A 15437-nucleotide genomic window follows, 5' to 3' on the forward strand; every position below is an offset into this window, starting at 1 on the left:
TGCTTTTCCTCCAAAAATCCCAAGAGACAAAGAGATAACATTTAGACTTAATCCAAAAAAAGGGATTTAGTTTTAGCCCTTCGACTACCCGTGTAAACACAAACTGGGACAGACGTGGACTGGAGTTGAACCAACCCCAAAATGACTCCCACCCACCACTGTTAACAAAGAATTATAGGGGAAACACTGCAAGTAGCACCAACACTTGTCCCCATCGATCTAGCCCTCAGACGGCCCCACCTGGGCTCACCGCCTCGCTCACAGCAAATACTCAGAGCTACAGAGTCAGCATGGGGAGGAGGCTGAGGAGGGCGAATCAGACAGTGGAAAAGAATGGGGAGCTACCATGGAGCCTGCCGGAGCCAAGATGACTTCAGGAGGAGGAGGTGGAGGAGAAAGAGGAGGAGTTGTGGGTGCAGATGCTAAAAAAGCCAGGGTCCATGCACCGCACGATCTCCCGCCTGCCATCGACACGGAGGATTCAGACAGGCTGGAAGGGCTGGATGATCAGGGCCAGGAGCCAATGGGAGGGCTGTCTGAGGAGTCACAAAGTGCCCGGGCGGCAGTTTCTCCTCCAATGACCCCTCAGCAGCCCTACATTCAGTACCAGCACTCCTCCTATCAACCCTACCTGGCAATGTGCGAGAGCAGTGGGGGCTCCTACAGAGGGGTATCCCCAACCCTGGTCCACAATTACCCAGGTAAGACTGAGTGAAGGTCGGAGTTAATGTTAAGGGCGTAGTTCAACATTTTGGTAAATATGTTATAAGAGCTCAGAAGACAAAGGCGGAACAATGCAAAAATTAATCTAGGGAACTGTTAGCTATTTACCTCTGTTTCCACCATTTAGTCTCGGCTCAGCTAAGTAGTTTAGCTAAAGTTCTTGTTTACACTTATACTTGCGTATTCACATTAAAATACAGTAGAGTGCTACATCTGAAACATTCAGTTTGAAGTTTAAGCTGAAGCAATAACAAGAATTGATGTGCTAGTTGAAACTGAATCACTGAAAGGCTTTTAAATGAGTGAAGATGCGTAGTTACATAGTATTAGCCATCATATGAGTTTTACCTGCTGTCATTCAGCAAATAAAATACCCTTCACTGATTACAGAGGCTGGTGTTTATCTGGCATGTCGCATCAGGTTTGTGCTTTTTAACATCCTAAGATACCAGGAAGATGAGCTGACTATAAAACAGTCAAGCATTTCTTCTTTGTTCCCCTCACACAAAAAGAAGTGGGTTGTTCACTTGCCTGTGCAGTCTGAAGTGCGTACACTTGCACACATCACATACGTTATGCAGTGCTCCGCTGCACATAGTCTAATCTCCCAACACTTTGTGAATACTGAGAATATCAGTGAACATAACTGAGCAATATATAAATTTGCTTCTCCGGTGAGTCACTCATTCTTCATTCACAGCTGATGACAGCTCAGCCTCAGCAGGATGGCTGGGGGTCCTTTGTCTGAAAGGATATTGTCACACAATGCTGCCCCCTATACTGGAGTATGAAAGGCAACTGCAACAGCAGGCCTTTATTTATGAAACTGAATTCCAATTCACAACATAATCTCTCATATATATTGCGTCTGTTCATTCTCCTTGTTCATATACAGCAAAAGATGAGTTTGCTTAACATGCAAAACTATATTAAGAAATTTTCTTGATTATTTTTGGCTTAGTTAATTCTTTAAAGCCTGAACCATGAAATAACTGTCAGAAAATTCAAAGGTTTTGAGTATTTGGTGGCAAATTATAAATATATCAATTTGCATATATGAGTTTTAGTAGTGTCACATAGCTACGTTGTGTATTTCTTAAAAATGTAAAGTGCAATTCATTTAGATTTATAATAAAGTTTAATAAGTGCAAGTATAAATATCATATATATCATGTTAAGTATTGCAAATGAATGTACTGGTTTGGAGTTGGTAATATAATTTGTATTTTTTATAGATATGTAAAGTTACTGTGTGCCTGTTTCTTTGTTTCTGTGTTTGTCGTCATAGGTTTTCATTATCCTCTGTACGGTAAGACAGCAGGCAGGGAAGAATCGGAGGTGACACCACCCGGCAGAGGAGGAGCGGTGAGCAGCAAGCAGAGCAGCGACTCATCCTCATCCTCAGCCATGGAGCTGCTGCAGCAGCAGAGCCATCAGTATCACGGAAAATCACCTGCTGTGAGAGGCTTTACTGCCACATCCACACTGCAGCTCACAGCGACACACTTCTGATGTTTGTTTTCCTTCACACGACACAGATCTGATATCTTCCTCAGACAGGAAAAACACCTCAGGGAAAGATAAAGATGGGGGTAAAAATGGTAGCCTGCTTTGATTCCACTCTGCATTTAAAGCAGTCACTCATGAAGACCATCACATAACATCAGCGTGGCATAAACATGCCTTATAAACCCCTAAATAGGAAACTATTGTGACGACCTCAACACATACATGTGCAAAGAAGGTTTTAGGATTATTTTTATAATCAGGTTATTGTTTTGTTTTTCCTTTGCAGACAAAGCAACAGAGAGAGAGAGGAAAAATATACTAAAAGCCCTGCATGTGGGTGTCCCGCAAATGATTTGGTTCGTAAAGACTGGACTTATTATATTAATAAAGTTCAGCCTGGAAACCACAAAGTAAAGCCGGCAAAATGTTGACTGTATAAGTTAACTGTCTGATGGATTATATTTCTATTCCATTAAATGAGTGTTTAGATGTGCCCTAGACAGTTTTAGCCTTTGTGAAGTTTAACAGTTAAAGAAAAATAAAATCATTTGAATATTAGCACACTTAGAAGTCTCATTTTTTAACAAGTTTAAGGCGCATATATTAAAGCTTAAAGAACCAAAAATGTTTTACAGTAGCCTGCAGGTAACAGGAGAAAAGCAGGAATCAAGTTGCTTCTAACACAATGTACGCAACAAAACATGCACAACTTTTGACTTTACTTTTCGACTTCAGACTGACACTAAAACCTATAGATGCTCCTCCTACATCATGGTTTGTGGTCCACAGGCTCTTCCAGGATTGGTAAGGGTATTTTGGCTAGTCTGTAAGTGGTGGCTGCTTATCTCATATATAACATCTCCCAACCTGAACTTGGATTTTACTCATTAGCTTCTTATTATAGGCCTGAATATGTGTGTATTTAAACACTATCACCATGCAAACTTGTTAACAAAGGCATGACTGTTTCAGGATGTCTTGTCTTACATGGGTCACTTCAGAAGGCAGAAACAAACCTTTTGCTGTTTGCTGAAAAAATCCTAGAGATACAATTTTGCATTTTTTTCTTAAGCTTGGCAAAATTAGCCAAGATAATTCTTGATTTGATTTTGTCAATATAAAATAACTTCTCTTGGCATGATGTGAATGTAATAGATCAAAATAGTGATCACATCTAAAATCTTATGGAGACAGAAAAGTGAAAGGCACAGTGTAAGCGCGTGTGTGTATGTCTGTATGTGTATGTGCGTGCGTGTGTGTGTGTGTTTGTAGCCTGGTGAGAAGGGATCCCCTGAGGGAGAGAGAGAGACGGAGAGAGAGAGGAACCATGTGTCATTCGCCCGACACCTCCACACACACCATCACACACACCTGGGTATGAGCTACAATCTGATGTCAGGACAGTATGACATCTACCAAGGTATGAATCTGCAAAACAAACGCAGACAGTGTTTAGATAATGAGATATGCTATACAAAATAACATGTTACTGGAATCACATTATATTTTTCTGTAACATAGTAATCACATTACAGTTATGGTGTTACTTGCATTAAGAAAGTTCTTCAGTTACCTACAGGATTGATGGATTTCAAAATAAAAAAATCAAACGTGCATTTTATTCCTGCACATGCTACAATTAGATGACTTCACATCATGTGCAGGGAGGCAAAAATTAGTTGAGTGGTTGCAAGTTTTCAGGAGTGGACACATCAATAATACTTCTACTCTAATTGCACAAAACGGGTGAGAAGCTAATATCAGAATCAGAATCAGAATCAGAATACTTTATTGATCCCTGGGGGAAATTATTTTTTGTTACAGTGCTCCATTTTAAACCATTAAAGTGGAAACAGACCAAAAAGCCGAAAAAGCTGTTGCTAACGTGACTCCTTTTGCTGATTTTCAGCTTTGTTGTCAACCTGATGTTTGCTCTTAAACACTGAAAACACATTTTGTGTGTTTGTCCTGGTTAGCATAGAGATTTGTATCATTGTGTGGGGCTACAGCCTAAAGTGAGATTTAAGCTTCTGTGATAAATCTATGCCATAGATGCACCATAACCACAAACCTTTCTGAATCCCTGTGCTTTAACTTACGCCATAACCTCACATGCATCTCCCTAGAAATGTAACAGGATGTCACATTAACAGAGATTGTAATCAACTGTGATTGGCTCATCCTGTAGACCAGCGGTCCCCAACCTTTTTTGCACCACGGACCGGTTTATGCCCGACATTATTTTCATGGACCGGCCTTTAAGGTGTCGCGGATAAATACGACAAAATAAAACTAGTACCGGTACTGAAAAAAAGAAGATTTATTCATAACACACGTGAAAAGACCCAGGAAAACCGAGTTAACGATAAAAACGATAACAAAATAACGCTCAAAACCGATAAAAACCCTGAAAACTATACATTTCACACCTGAGCCTCAACTCTCGCGGCCCGGTACCAAACGACTCACGGACCGGTACCGGTCCGAGGCCCGGGGGTTGGGGACCGCTGCTGTAGACAATGGATCAATTCAAAGAGAGAATCTTCAGCACCAAGTAGTGTATTGGCAGTGGAACTGCAGAGCATTGCATGCACACAACACACACATGGTGGCAACAGTGTCGGCTACTTGAGTGTACTACGACATAGGCTCTAAAAGACTTAAGTCACACATTACTCTCATACTGTTAATTGGTAATTATCTGACAGTGCATCTCAGGTCATGCAAAGCATACGTGATGTCACAAAGGAGAAGTTGTATTAAATAAATGACTTTCCTCAGGTACCAGCTGAGGAATGTAGTTCATTACCTGTTTCAAAAAGTAAAGTAATACATGACCTTTTTTTGAGTAACAACTCCAACATTGATCACAGCTGACTTTCTCTTCATGTTCCTATTCCTATGTTTTTAAGGGTTGAGCTCCAGGTCGCTGGTCTCCAGTCAGCAGGTGTCAGGGCACTCCTCAACTGGTACGTTTGAAACACACACTGAAATCATGTTAAAGCTTCACTGGTTCCACCTGGGAAACCAGGGTAAATGGACCAGAACATCTTTAATACATAGACTAGACATCTTTGTTGAGACTTCCTTGTACAACTTTGATTGAAAAGGGTGGAGCAGCATGGACTCATTGTTGGGATACTTCTCTTTAGTCTCTAATTCACTGTCTTTAAAGATCTTGATATACTGCACATATATTTATCGTTTTGCCTGCTTTTATTGTTAGACTTTATATATTGCTTTAGTTCATTTTTTATTATTTCTTTTCATGTACAAGTTCTTAAAAGAAAGGTTTATGTCGCCCTAATAAGGAGACAAATTAAGCACAACTGCTGCTTAGATTTTTAATGCAGATTGCCTTCAAATCACGGAAGCATTTTCTAAGTTAGCTTGGATATTAATACTGTAAAAACTAGGCCCATTTTTGTATTAAAGCTCTGGCACACAGAGTACTGAAGTGGCCAGGGTGTTGTTTTACTGCTGAAATTACTCATCATTTATGTGCAGAATATCCTGTTCTGCTCTCAGTGTGGCTCACAGACTCATAAATTATCTACCAGGTTTTCATATCATGAAATGAATTGGCTAAAATTTTCTCTCATAAAATGCAAACTGAGAGCAAAACGAGCTGGACAATTGTCTCATTTTCATGCCGTCTGCCAGGTCAATAAATCTAATATCTGAAACTTCTCTGCTGGGAATAACAGCTCTCTGCTTATTCGGCTGTGCGACACTCGTACCTCGTTGCTGAAATTATCCTCCAGTAGATCATTACCCTCTCTCCAGTGTTTTCCATATACTTTCATAAACCATATATCACCATGTTTGCTTAAAATTGTGAAAATATTCCAGAGGGAACCTGACAGGCAGTTAAAAAGCTTAATGTGATGATTACAGTACTGCTGCAGACACTGCAGTTGTCTATAAATGTAAATTGCTGTGAAATGGAGGAGATTAACAGCAGTGATGGCAACAGTGGAGGCACACAGCTGCAGAGAAATGAAGAATATCCACGTTTCTCTGTAGAATCCAAAAACAGGAGCAATTTGTAATCTTCCTGGAGTGACATCTGCAGATCATGTACCAATTATCTCTGTTTTTCCTTCAGGTATTAAAGAGTTGTGTTACAAAAAACTACTTGAAAGAACAAATAATAAAATGCCCCTTAAAAGAGATCCTATTTCGATTTTACTGGCTTTGTGTTATATAAATATACTGTTGCAAGGAGATCCTTAATATGGTCATCTCAGGCACATATGTCCCACCCACCTGATGTTTAAAACTTCTTTTTGTAAGTGGACAGTAATCAGGAGAAGGCTGGCTTAAATGTGTCTTTTCTAATCATCTTTTTAAGAATTTAGCAAAAAAGTTCCCGCCAGTATCGGCATCTTATCAAATGCTGTATTAAGTTGTATTGAGATATTTTCAGGATGTGTGCTAGTCATTAATTTATTTTTAGCTGCTCCCACAGAAATGGGTGTTGCTTCAAGGTTACACTGACTCACTGTGCCATCTTGTGGTACAAATTGGTACTACACGAAAGTAGAGCACAGCCCCAGTTCAGCTTCAGTTGATATCTCTTCAGCATATATGTGTGCGGGTCATAAAGATGTAGCAGTTGAATCTTAATGTTCTTTTCAAAGCTTTAGTTAATTCTGAAAAGTTTGAAGTTGGTGTTAAGCACAAGAATTTACAATAAGTACCTTTAACGGGAGAGTCACCGTCAATGAACAGGAGTGAAAACATCTTAATGTCACACAGAGGATGAACTGAGGAGGCTGCACCAACGCCCGGTATAATTTACATTTGATTAATCATGTAAAGTGACTCTATTAGCTTTAAAGAATAAAAATACAAAGTGAAACAATCATAATCTGTCCTATTTATAGTTTACACGATTCAGTGTCCTCTGAGAGGAGGAAGAATTTTCATGGACTATAACAACTATTCATGCAATGTTAGGGATATCATTAACATGAGATAACAACAAGTAGATGTAGCCAGTTTTATGGTATGTTTACACATTAAGAAGCAGGTTGTCCACCCTGGTTCTTGAAAAACATGACAGAAAGCACAACAATGCTGCATTAATTTCAATCATAGCAGTTAATAAACAGTGTTTGTAATTGAAATTGTGTTGTCAAATCTAAACAGGAGGCCTGACTGTTTTCACCCAGCACAGATGCATCTCTACTTCTGTTCAGCATAAATCCTAAGTGTAGTAAAGTTTACCTTTTTTTTTTCCTGTCTCCACAGACAGCGAAGGGAAGAAGTAGGACCATGTGACCACGTCTCACATGAGGAATGGCAGATTTATCAGACATCAATTCCATGGTGTTGAATAAGCTTCGCCTCGCTGAGAGGCAGAGAACAAAAAAGAAAAAAAAATCAAGAAAAAAAAACTTCTTTCATTTCTTACTAATAAAAGAAGAACCACTTTTATAACTCATCACAGAGGAACTGATGAGCTGACAGCAGGACGGGAAGCAGGACCAGGACCTGTTTGAGGACGAACTACCTGTATAAATCCAGAATCACTGACTTTTAGAGCTTTTGGTTTTACAGAGTTTTGACAGAAGCAGGTGGCATGTATGAAACAAAACATCCCAGAGCGCCGTGCACTCAGCCCAACCAGGGCTGTGGTACTTAACTTTAGAAATGCACAGTTATTGTCGTGTATTATGATGATGATATGACTGAATGTATTGATGATGACTTACACTTTACCACATTAGTGTGGATCTGTTTTTTTTTTAAAATGGGACAAAAACAGCATTAGGAAGCTAAAAAGTCTATTATTATCCTTATTATTCTCATTATGATTATTGAAGTGGAAGTCCTCCTCCCTCCATAGTGCTGACGCTACATTTGTATTACTAACCTGTAACTTGAGCGTAACCATGTTGATTGTATTGTCTTTATGTGAGAGTAAACCTTCACATTGACCTGCCCAGTGCCATGTAGGAACCCAGTGGTGTATATATTCTGTACAGATTCATGGCAGAGCACTAACATGCTTTATCGTACACTATGTTGATCTCCATCGGCCGTGTATGGGAGCAGAGGGCAGAGCGGGGACGACCGGCAGGAACAGAGCCACTGTTTATCTCGCTGACTTCAGTTTATCTGCAGCACATGTGGTGATGTCATTGGTTAGACTGCATACGTGATGAATACAATCAGTTCGCCCCAGTTTGTGCTTCTTATGAGTGGCAGTGTGCCTGAGGGATGTTAGTGTCTGTGAAATATCTTCACACCTACTGGATGCACTTTCATTATTTGCGTACAGATAGTTTTTCAGGTGTGCTATATTTAGGCCACTGTTGAGTGAAGTATAAGTAACAGATGATTTCTTTTGAACGCATTGCAAATCTACATCACATGCATCTGAGCTTTGTACATCAGAGAAGGACATGGCCACTGTGACTTCCTTTACTTTTGAAGCCTCACCTTTACCATTTTGGTCCCCACCATGTTAGTCTGTTTGGAGTTCATATTTGGCCTCGGGAGTGGGGTGCTAAGTTATCAGCTAGCTAGTTACATCCATAGACTCTAACAGTGCAATGCACAGACACAGATATCTGCTAATTAGTGCTATATAAGAAAAATTTACATAGCACTAATTACTAACTATAACTTAAGCACAATTAAATTTTATTTGCACGAGCATGTCCTGCGCAGCAGGTCATACAATGTAGAATGTATATAGAGTTTTGTTAAAAATGTTTCAAATGGCACCAACGGCACAAACACAGTTGAGAGATCCAGTTTAGAGACTCCGATTAGGAGAAGAGGTGCAGGCTAGCAGACAGTGATCAGGTACAGCTACCTGGGTTGGCACACCTGCCAGCCTTAACAAAATCTAAAGCTGAGCAGAAAAATTGATTCATCCCCTATAGAGTTCTTATGAAAGAACAGAATTAACTAATTTTATAGCTACATTTTTTGCAGGAGCATTGATTCATTTTGGAGCTAGCCTCCAGCAGCTATTAGAAAGACTGCAATTCAACAGCAGCATCGCATGCATGTTTTTGCATGCACGAGCAAGCCAGACTGATAAAACCAGCGAAAACAACAGTGTTTAGCAGCGGCTATGAGTAATATAGGGATCGTGTTTTCAAAAGCTGAATTGTTTTTTGAGGCATGCTCAGGGTCCATCTAACTGAAGTTCTGGAGCTCGCAGTCATGTCAAATACAGATTACTCTAAAAGTCTATAAATAGACTAAAAAATGCAAATTAGAACAGTTATAGTTTGATCTACTGTGAAAGATCATGTGATATGTGACATGATACGTCTAATCTGATGAGCTCAAGTTAAACAGCTTGGAAAGAGCAAACGTCAAGGCTTAATGTCAAAGTGATTTTGAAGTCAGATGTACAGACTGGGGCTTATAAATTCTGTTGTTAAAATACCTCTCTGTGAAGGATAAGTCCAGTGAACGTTTTCCTTTCTAATGGAAATTATTTACAATAACCTCGAGGCTGTCTGAAACATGGTATTTTCACTCAGGTAAAATAGTGAGTTGATGGCAAAAAACCAAAAACAATAACTGGCACCGATTTGTTTATCAAATGGAACGACTAGATGCAGACTGTGAACTTGGGGTTGACTTCTGTTTTCTTGTTATTCTTTTGTTTTTTCACATTGTGCATTAAATCATTGACTTGCATGAGATTCTGCTCAGTTTCGATTACAACATTTTGCCATCTAAACAGTTTTTAGATGCATACAACAGAATATTTTAAGATTCTTGGGCTCTAGGAAAAAAATAGTTGGTTTGATTACAATATTTATTTTCAATGACACTTACAGTGATAGAAAAGTTGCCAGAAATATCTAATGAGATCAAATCTGCACTCAAATAATGAAAAGTGGATGCACACTGGCCATCCTTTTGTTGAAATGCCCACATTTGTATTGTCAGTGATGACTGTGGGGACATACTGTATATGTGGAGTGCCACAATCCTTCGCCCTGCTCGTGCTCTTGCTCCCATGCTTTCTACAAGTTAACTAGCTCACAGCAGAGTCCCTGATAGACACAAAGGTCTGACTTTACCATTGGTGTTGTACCACTGCCAGCTTAAATAAGGTTCAGTAGATGCATGTATGTTTACAAATGATCCAAAATTTGTTCAAAACTCACTGGAGAACTACTGTCAGAGTGATAATGTTTATATCTGGCATATGTGCTTAAAAAGACCAACAGTAGACCTCTAATAGGCTGTTTCCGCAAATATAGTTTCAGGTTGTCAGTCAAGCAAATAATCCAAGGCTTATTTCACCAGCCCTCTGATCCAAAAGCCTCTGGATGGTCAGCTATTATCAATAGCCACCATGTCAAGAGGATTATGGCTGAGAGTGCAGGCCAGTTCTAATGGTTTCGATCAGCTACAGACTCAGAACAGTTCCAAGTATGACCAGTATGATCTCCAAAAATTTGGAAGCACTGACTAATGACTATTGGTTTAGGCTAAAGACATCAGTAGCTCAATATCACAGTGCTGCAGTATGTGTATTTGTGTGTATTAATTAGACAATAGCCTTTATATGAAAGGTGAATCAAATAGATCAAATATCACAGAAAATTGGAGATCACAAAGTAGAGACAGCCATTAGATTAAATGGCCCCCCTATATAATTAACAGAATAATCATGTTTTAACAAATGAGCACTCAACAAACGATTGTGACTATAACCTCGCCAGGAAAGTGTGCACTGGGGTTATAGCCCTACTGAACAGTAGGGGGCTTCCTTTTTGTATAATTGTTTTTATTATAAATAACCTCTTGTGGCCCCTTGACTGACGACATCATCCCAGTGGTCTACCTTGTCTATGAGTAGCTCTGCCTCACTCACAACACCTTACCTGCATAGTATCAGTGATCATTCTATTACTTGAATATAGTGCTATGAACTCTGTTTACAAGATGCTGTCAACTTTTGGGAGACACAGTGTTGTCTTTAAAAGGCTGCTTGGTATGTTCAATTCATCCACCTGGTATATCCAGTTATTCACACACTGAAAACGTACAAAAACATGAAACCTGCTGTTGCTTTTTTATACTGTATATGCCTTAATTCATATGTTTGGCAATCATGATTAAAGGATGTTTATATACATTTTTGGTCAGTGAAGGTTTTTTTTGTTTCTTTCTTTCTTTCTTCAGGATATTTGTGTTTCAACAGCATGTTGACCATTGGCTTTTTAAATGTTTGAAAAATAACTGTGTGAAAAACAGTTTTATGTGATGAAGTGTAACACCTTGCATATGACAGGCAAACATCTGTCCTCTGCAAGGTACAAGTGATTTATAGGGTCCTGTTGGAAAACAGTTAGAAGATGATACTAATAGTAATAATACAAGACAAAAATATTTCAGTTAATTCATATTAATGAACAATCTGTCAGTCAATCAAAATAATCATCAGTTGATAATTCAAGTTTCGTTCAAATTAAGTGTTGCTCTTGCTCAATAGTAGTAATCAAGGCAATTAATACTAACTAAAATTTAACTAAAATGAAAACTAGACTTGAAAAAAATAATAAAAAAAGATTAAAAAAAATAAGTGAAACGATTTTGTGAACTTTTTTTTTGTTTAAATTCAGCATTAATGTTAATTTGGTTAAAAAAATTTGTTATCATACCTGAGGCCTTCATGTACGGTGGCCCTGAGAGGCCAAACGGACTGCAACTTAAAAAAAAACACCAGCAATAGAAAAAAGGTTGCAAAAGCACACAGAACACAACAGAAATAGGGAAAACAACAATGGAAATAGGAAAAAACAAAACAGAAAAAGGAAAAACGACAACAGAAATAGGAAAACTGAAAGCAGTAATAATAAATTCCTGCAACTGGTGCGTCGGGTTATTGTCTCCCCAGAAACACTTCCCTTGTGCTTTTGGAAGTCTGTTTTCTGTTTTCGCTTTATTTCCCTTGTCGCTTGCAGCGTTTTCTTTTTTATTGCTGGTGTTTTCTTAAGTTGCAGTCCGTTGGCCTCTGGGCCACCATATTCATGGCTGTGGTTAACAAGGACTGTCCAAAACATCACGTTCAGCACATTCCCTCCATGTGCTAACATAATGCTTTCAAAATTAACATTTTCAAACTATAGGAAGTCAATTTAAATAAGTAAACCCACGCTGGAAACTAAATGAAAATCAGTTATATTAGAATAAAAAAAAATCAAAACTAAATTACAAAATACTCAAGAGAAACCAAACTTATAATAACTCTGGTAGTAATAGCAGACGTAGCAGTACTAGTGGTAGTAGTAGTAATAGTAGTAGTGGTTAACTTTTACTGCAGTTCCACCTCCAACCAGCATGAGGTGCTAAGAACTCGGGCGCCTTTATCATCACTTCCTCTTTGAAAACAAAATGGGTGGCGCCAAAGCTTGACAACAAAGCGGCTGTTTGCTGCCTGTAACGGTCGTACAGTTATTCTTTATGTAAACTACGTTTCTTTACCTTGACATCTTCGTCAAAACTCAGCTGAGCAGCGGCGGGAAGGAGAGTTTTCCCATTTTGAATAAAACTTTTTTTTCACTTCCCTGCTGTACAAATGTCAACATGGCTGCGAAGACTGACCAACTTCTCATCGTTCTGTCCATTCTGGAAGGTGAGCGATTTAAAGAGCTGGATATCCTCCGATAACCCTCCTACATTGGAGCTACCAGCCATGTTTGCTTATACGTGACGTGTTTGACTCGTTGGTACCACAACTGCAGCCGTTTAACGGGTGTTGTTAGTCCCATGGGGAAAAGCCGAACCTGTTGCTGCTGCAAGTGTTGGTGGTGATCTCAGGTCGGTGAATTAAATCCAGGCTGAGGAGGCATTAAGTTTGCTGTTCGAATGACACGCCCTAAGCTGGTGAAGCAGCTATTCCTGTCACTGGGGACAGTCTCAAAGCCACGTTAATGTCATTTATGCTGAGAAAGCTTCTTACACCTATGACTTTCTATGTCATCGTTGAATTTGCAAGTCATCACATTGTGTTGGTGTTTTGATGAATTCAGGCTTTCAGAGATAATGCATCGTATCTGATTTGTGGCTCAGCACAGCAGATAGGGTGACAGGTGCAACACCCATGTGCGATTTCACTGCTTTCTGTCTCTTGTTCACCTGTTTGGCCTTTGTTGGCCTTTATATTATTTCTTTAAACTGTTCTTTTTATAAGGTGGAGTAGTTATACAGCATACATCTTTAGTGACATTCACAAACAAGAATTGAATGCAAGAGTTTTAAATTATTTCGAATTAAAAGGCCAAATTTACCATGACATTAATGGCCAGCTCAATTAACGAAAAAGTCATAGTCACATATTGATTTATACTGACGTCATGATCATTTAATACAGCTACTTAGATGGTAAAAAGTAAATGGACTGATTCTTATATAGTGCTTCTCTGCTGTGTACATCAAAACCTTTTTGATGTACATAATAGAAAGTGGGACAAAGTAGAGAATTGATCAGCATCTGTGTAACCAGTGTGTCGGAAACACTTTGTGTCAATCCCTAGGTCGTCACTTCCCCAAGAGTCCTCGGCTCAGTCTGGTGGTTCAGGCGAGCTTTGACGGGGAGCAGCTGGCCACGGATCCTGTAGAGCACCGAGAGCAACCGCAGTTCAGCACCGAGCTGGCCTGGGAGCTTGACCGCAGGACGCTGCACCAGCACAGGTTAGATATCATGTGTTTTTGAAACTTTTTAATCACATCCTGGGCTCTATGAGTAATTTAATATTTTTGATCTCATGATACAGCTGTTATTTTCATCATAGATTTATACAAAAGGTCTTTGTCGTTGGATACATTTTTCCAGCCCTGTCCATGTCTATCTTTTATATTGTCTGTTCTGTCAATACACAACTTGACTCCACCCACTGTGTTTAGCTGCGATGCTTCTTTGCTACATGCTTGTAAACAGTGGAAGCATAGCACATTCTACTGGATTTACTATGTGATGACGCGACTGTTTTTTTTTAAAAATTATGTTGTTGAGGTTAAAGTTGTGGTAATATTGTAAAAATCGAATTATTATTATCTAATTATTTAATTAAGAACCACAAAATACTAATATTAGAACAATTTCCATTAAATTACAGTAGGTTGAAAAGATTGACTGTAGAGCTGCAACCACATGCCTCCATAGACTGTATGTAAAAGATGGACATAGCCAAGTACATGTAGAGTTACTTGGAACTGCAACCTTGGAAGAAAAATAACACCAACCAGGGACCAAAAAAGGTTTTTGATGTCTGTACCTAATGCTCTGCCTCTTCACAACTGTACAGAGGCTGATTATTGTTATTAATTTTCCATAATTCACATGTTTGGACTTTCTTAAGACTTAAGTCAAAGAGGTTTCTGTTGAGCTGTAACAAATGTTTATTTGGCTAGTTCATGATTCCCTGGTTATTTTCTCATTTAATCGTTTGAGCAACGAGAACAAAACATAATTAGCCAATGTTTCTTTTTTCTTTTTTCGCCTCACCTCCCAAATTGTTACAATAGATAGCTACTCCTCTCTGAGCCTGGCCCTGGTGGAGGTCTTTTCCTGTTGAAAGGAAGTTCTTCCTTCCCTGTGTCCCCAGGTGTTCGATCACAGCAGTTTGTCTGACTGTTTGGATGTTCTTTCTAATACTTTTGATTTGTTAGGCAGCTACCCTTTGAAGTATTACAGAAAACAAATTTTATCTCAAACCACAAAAAAACCTTTCTAAAGTAGGGTTGTGAAAATGTTAGCCGAGTCACACTAATGCCTCTTGATGGCCTTGTCTCTTCAGACTGCAGCGAACTCCCATCAAGCTTCAGTGTTTTGCTGTTGACCCTGTCAGCAAGAAAAAAGAAAGCGTCGGCTACATTGTCCTTGACCTTCGATCAGTTCAGGAGGTCAAACAGGTGAACGTCTTCTCTGTCTGTCTGTCTGTTCAGAGGTGCGCTGGTAGAAGATTTATTATGCAGGGCTGATGTTCTGATAAATCTGTTGTGTGTATCAGGAGTCACGCTGGTATCCACTGCTCAGCAGTAAGTACACCAAACAGAAACCTTCCCTCCTGCTCAGCATGGTGTTGGAGAATGACAACAAGCCCTCTGAACCTTCACCTGATAGGTTCAAAGCCAAGAAGGCCCCGCCCCGACAAGGTGAGCTCTCCCAGCTCTCTTTCTTTTGTTTTCACCTTCCTTGGTTTTATCTTTTCTCT

General features: G+C 39.3%; 2 protein-coding genes across 3 annotated transcripts in view; both read left to right on the forward strand.

Annotated features, from left to right (window-relative positions):
- Positions 1-11356, forward strand: part of znf608 (zinc finger protein 608) — a gene marked incomplete at its 5' end in the record, with an annotated part of 69864 nt that extends 58508 nt beyond the window's left edge. The window contains 5 exon segments of the mRNA XM_082554506.1: positions 224-701; positions 2012-2181; positions 3505-3652; positions 5145-5201; positions 7489-11356. Coding sequence (XP_082410632.1) covers positions 224-701; positions 2012-2181; positions 3505-3652; positions 5145-5201; positions 7489-7508 — 873 coding nt within the window. The 3' untranslated portion in view covers positions 7509-11356.
- A 1230-nt stretch (positions 11357-12586) lies between these two features.
- The window catches only part of cep120 (centrosomal protein 120), a 34295-nt gene continuing 31444 nt past the window's right edge, over positions 12587-15437 (forward strand). For both annotated transcript variants that reach the window (XM_082554510.1, XM_082554511.1), the window contains exons 1-4: positions 12587-12856; positions 13758-13914; positions 15021-15135; positions 15234-15378. In XM_082554510.1, coding sequence (XP_082410636.1) covers positions 12808-12856; positions 13758-13914; positions 15021-15135; positions 15234-15378 — 466 coding nt within the window. In that variant the 5' untranslated portion in view covers positions 12587-12807. The remainder of the gene's footprint in view (positions 12857-13757; positions 13915-15020; positions 15136-15233; positions 15379-15437) is intronic.

The sequence above is a fragment of the Aulonocara stuartgranti genome (genome assembly GCF_965226115.1).
Source record: "Aulonocara stuartgranti genome assembly, chromosome: 12".
In the NCBI taxonomy this organism is placed as follows: Eukaryota; Metazoa; Chordata; class Actinopteri; order Cichliformes; family Cichlidae; genus Aulonocara; species Aulonocara stuartgranti.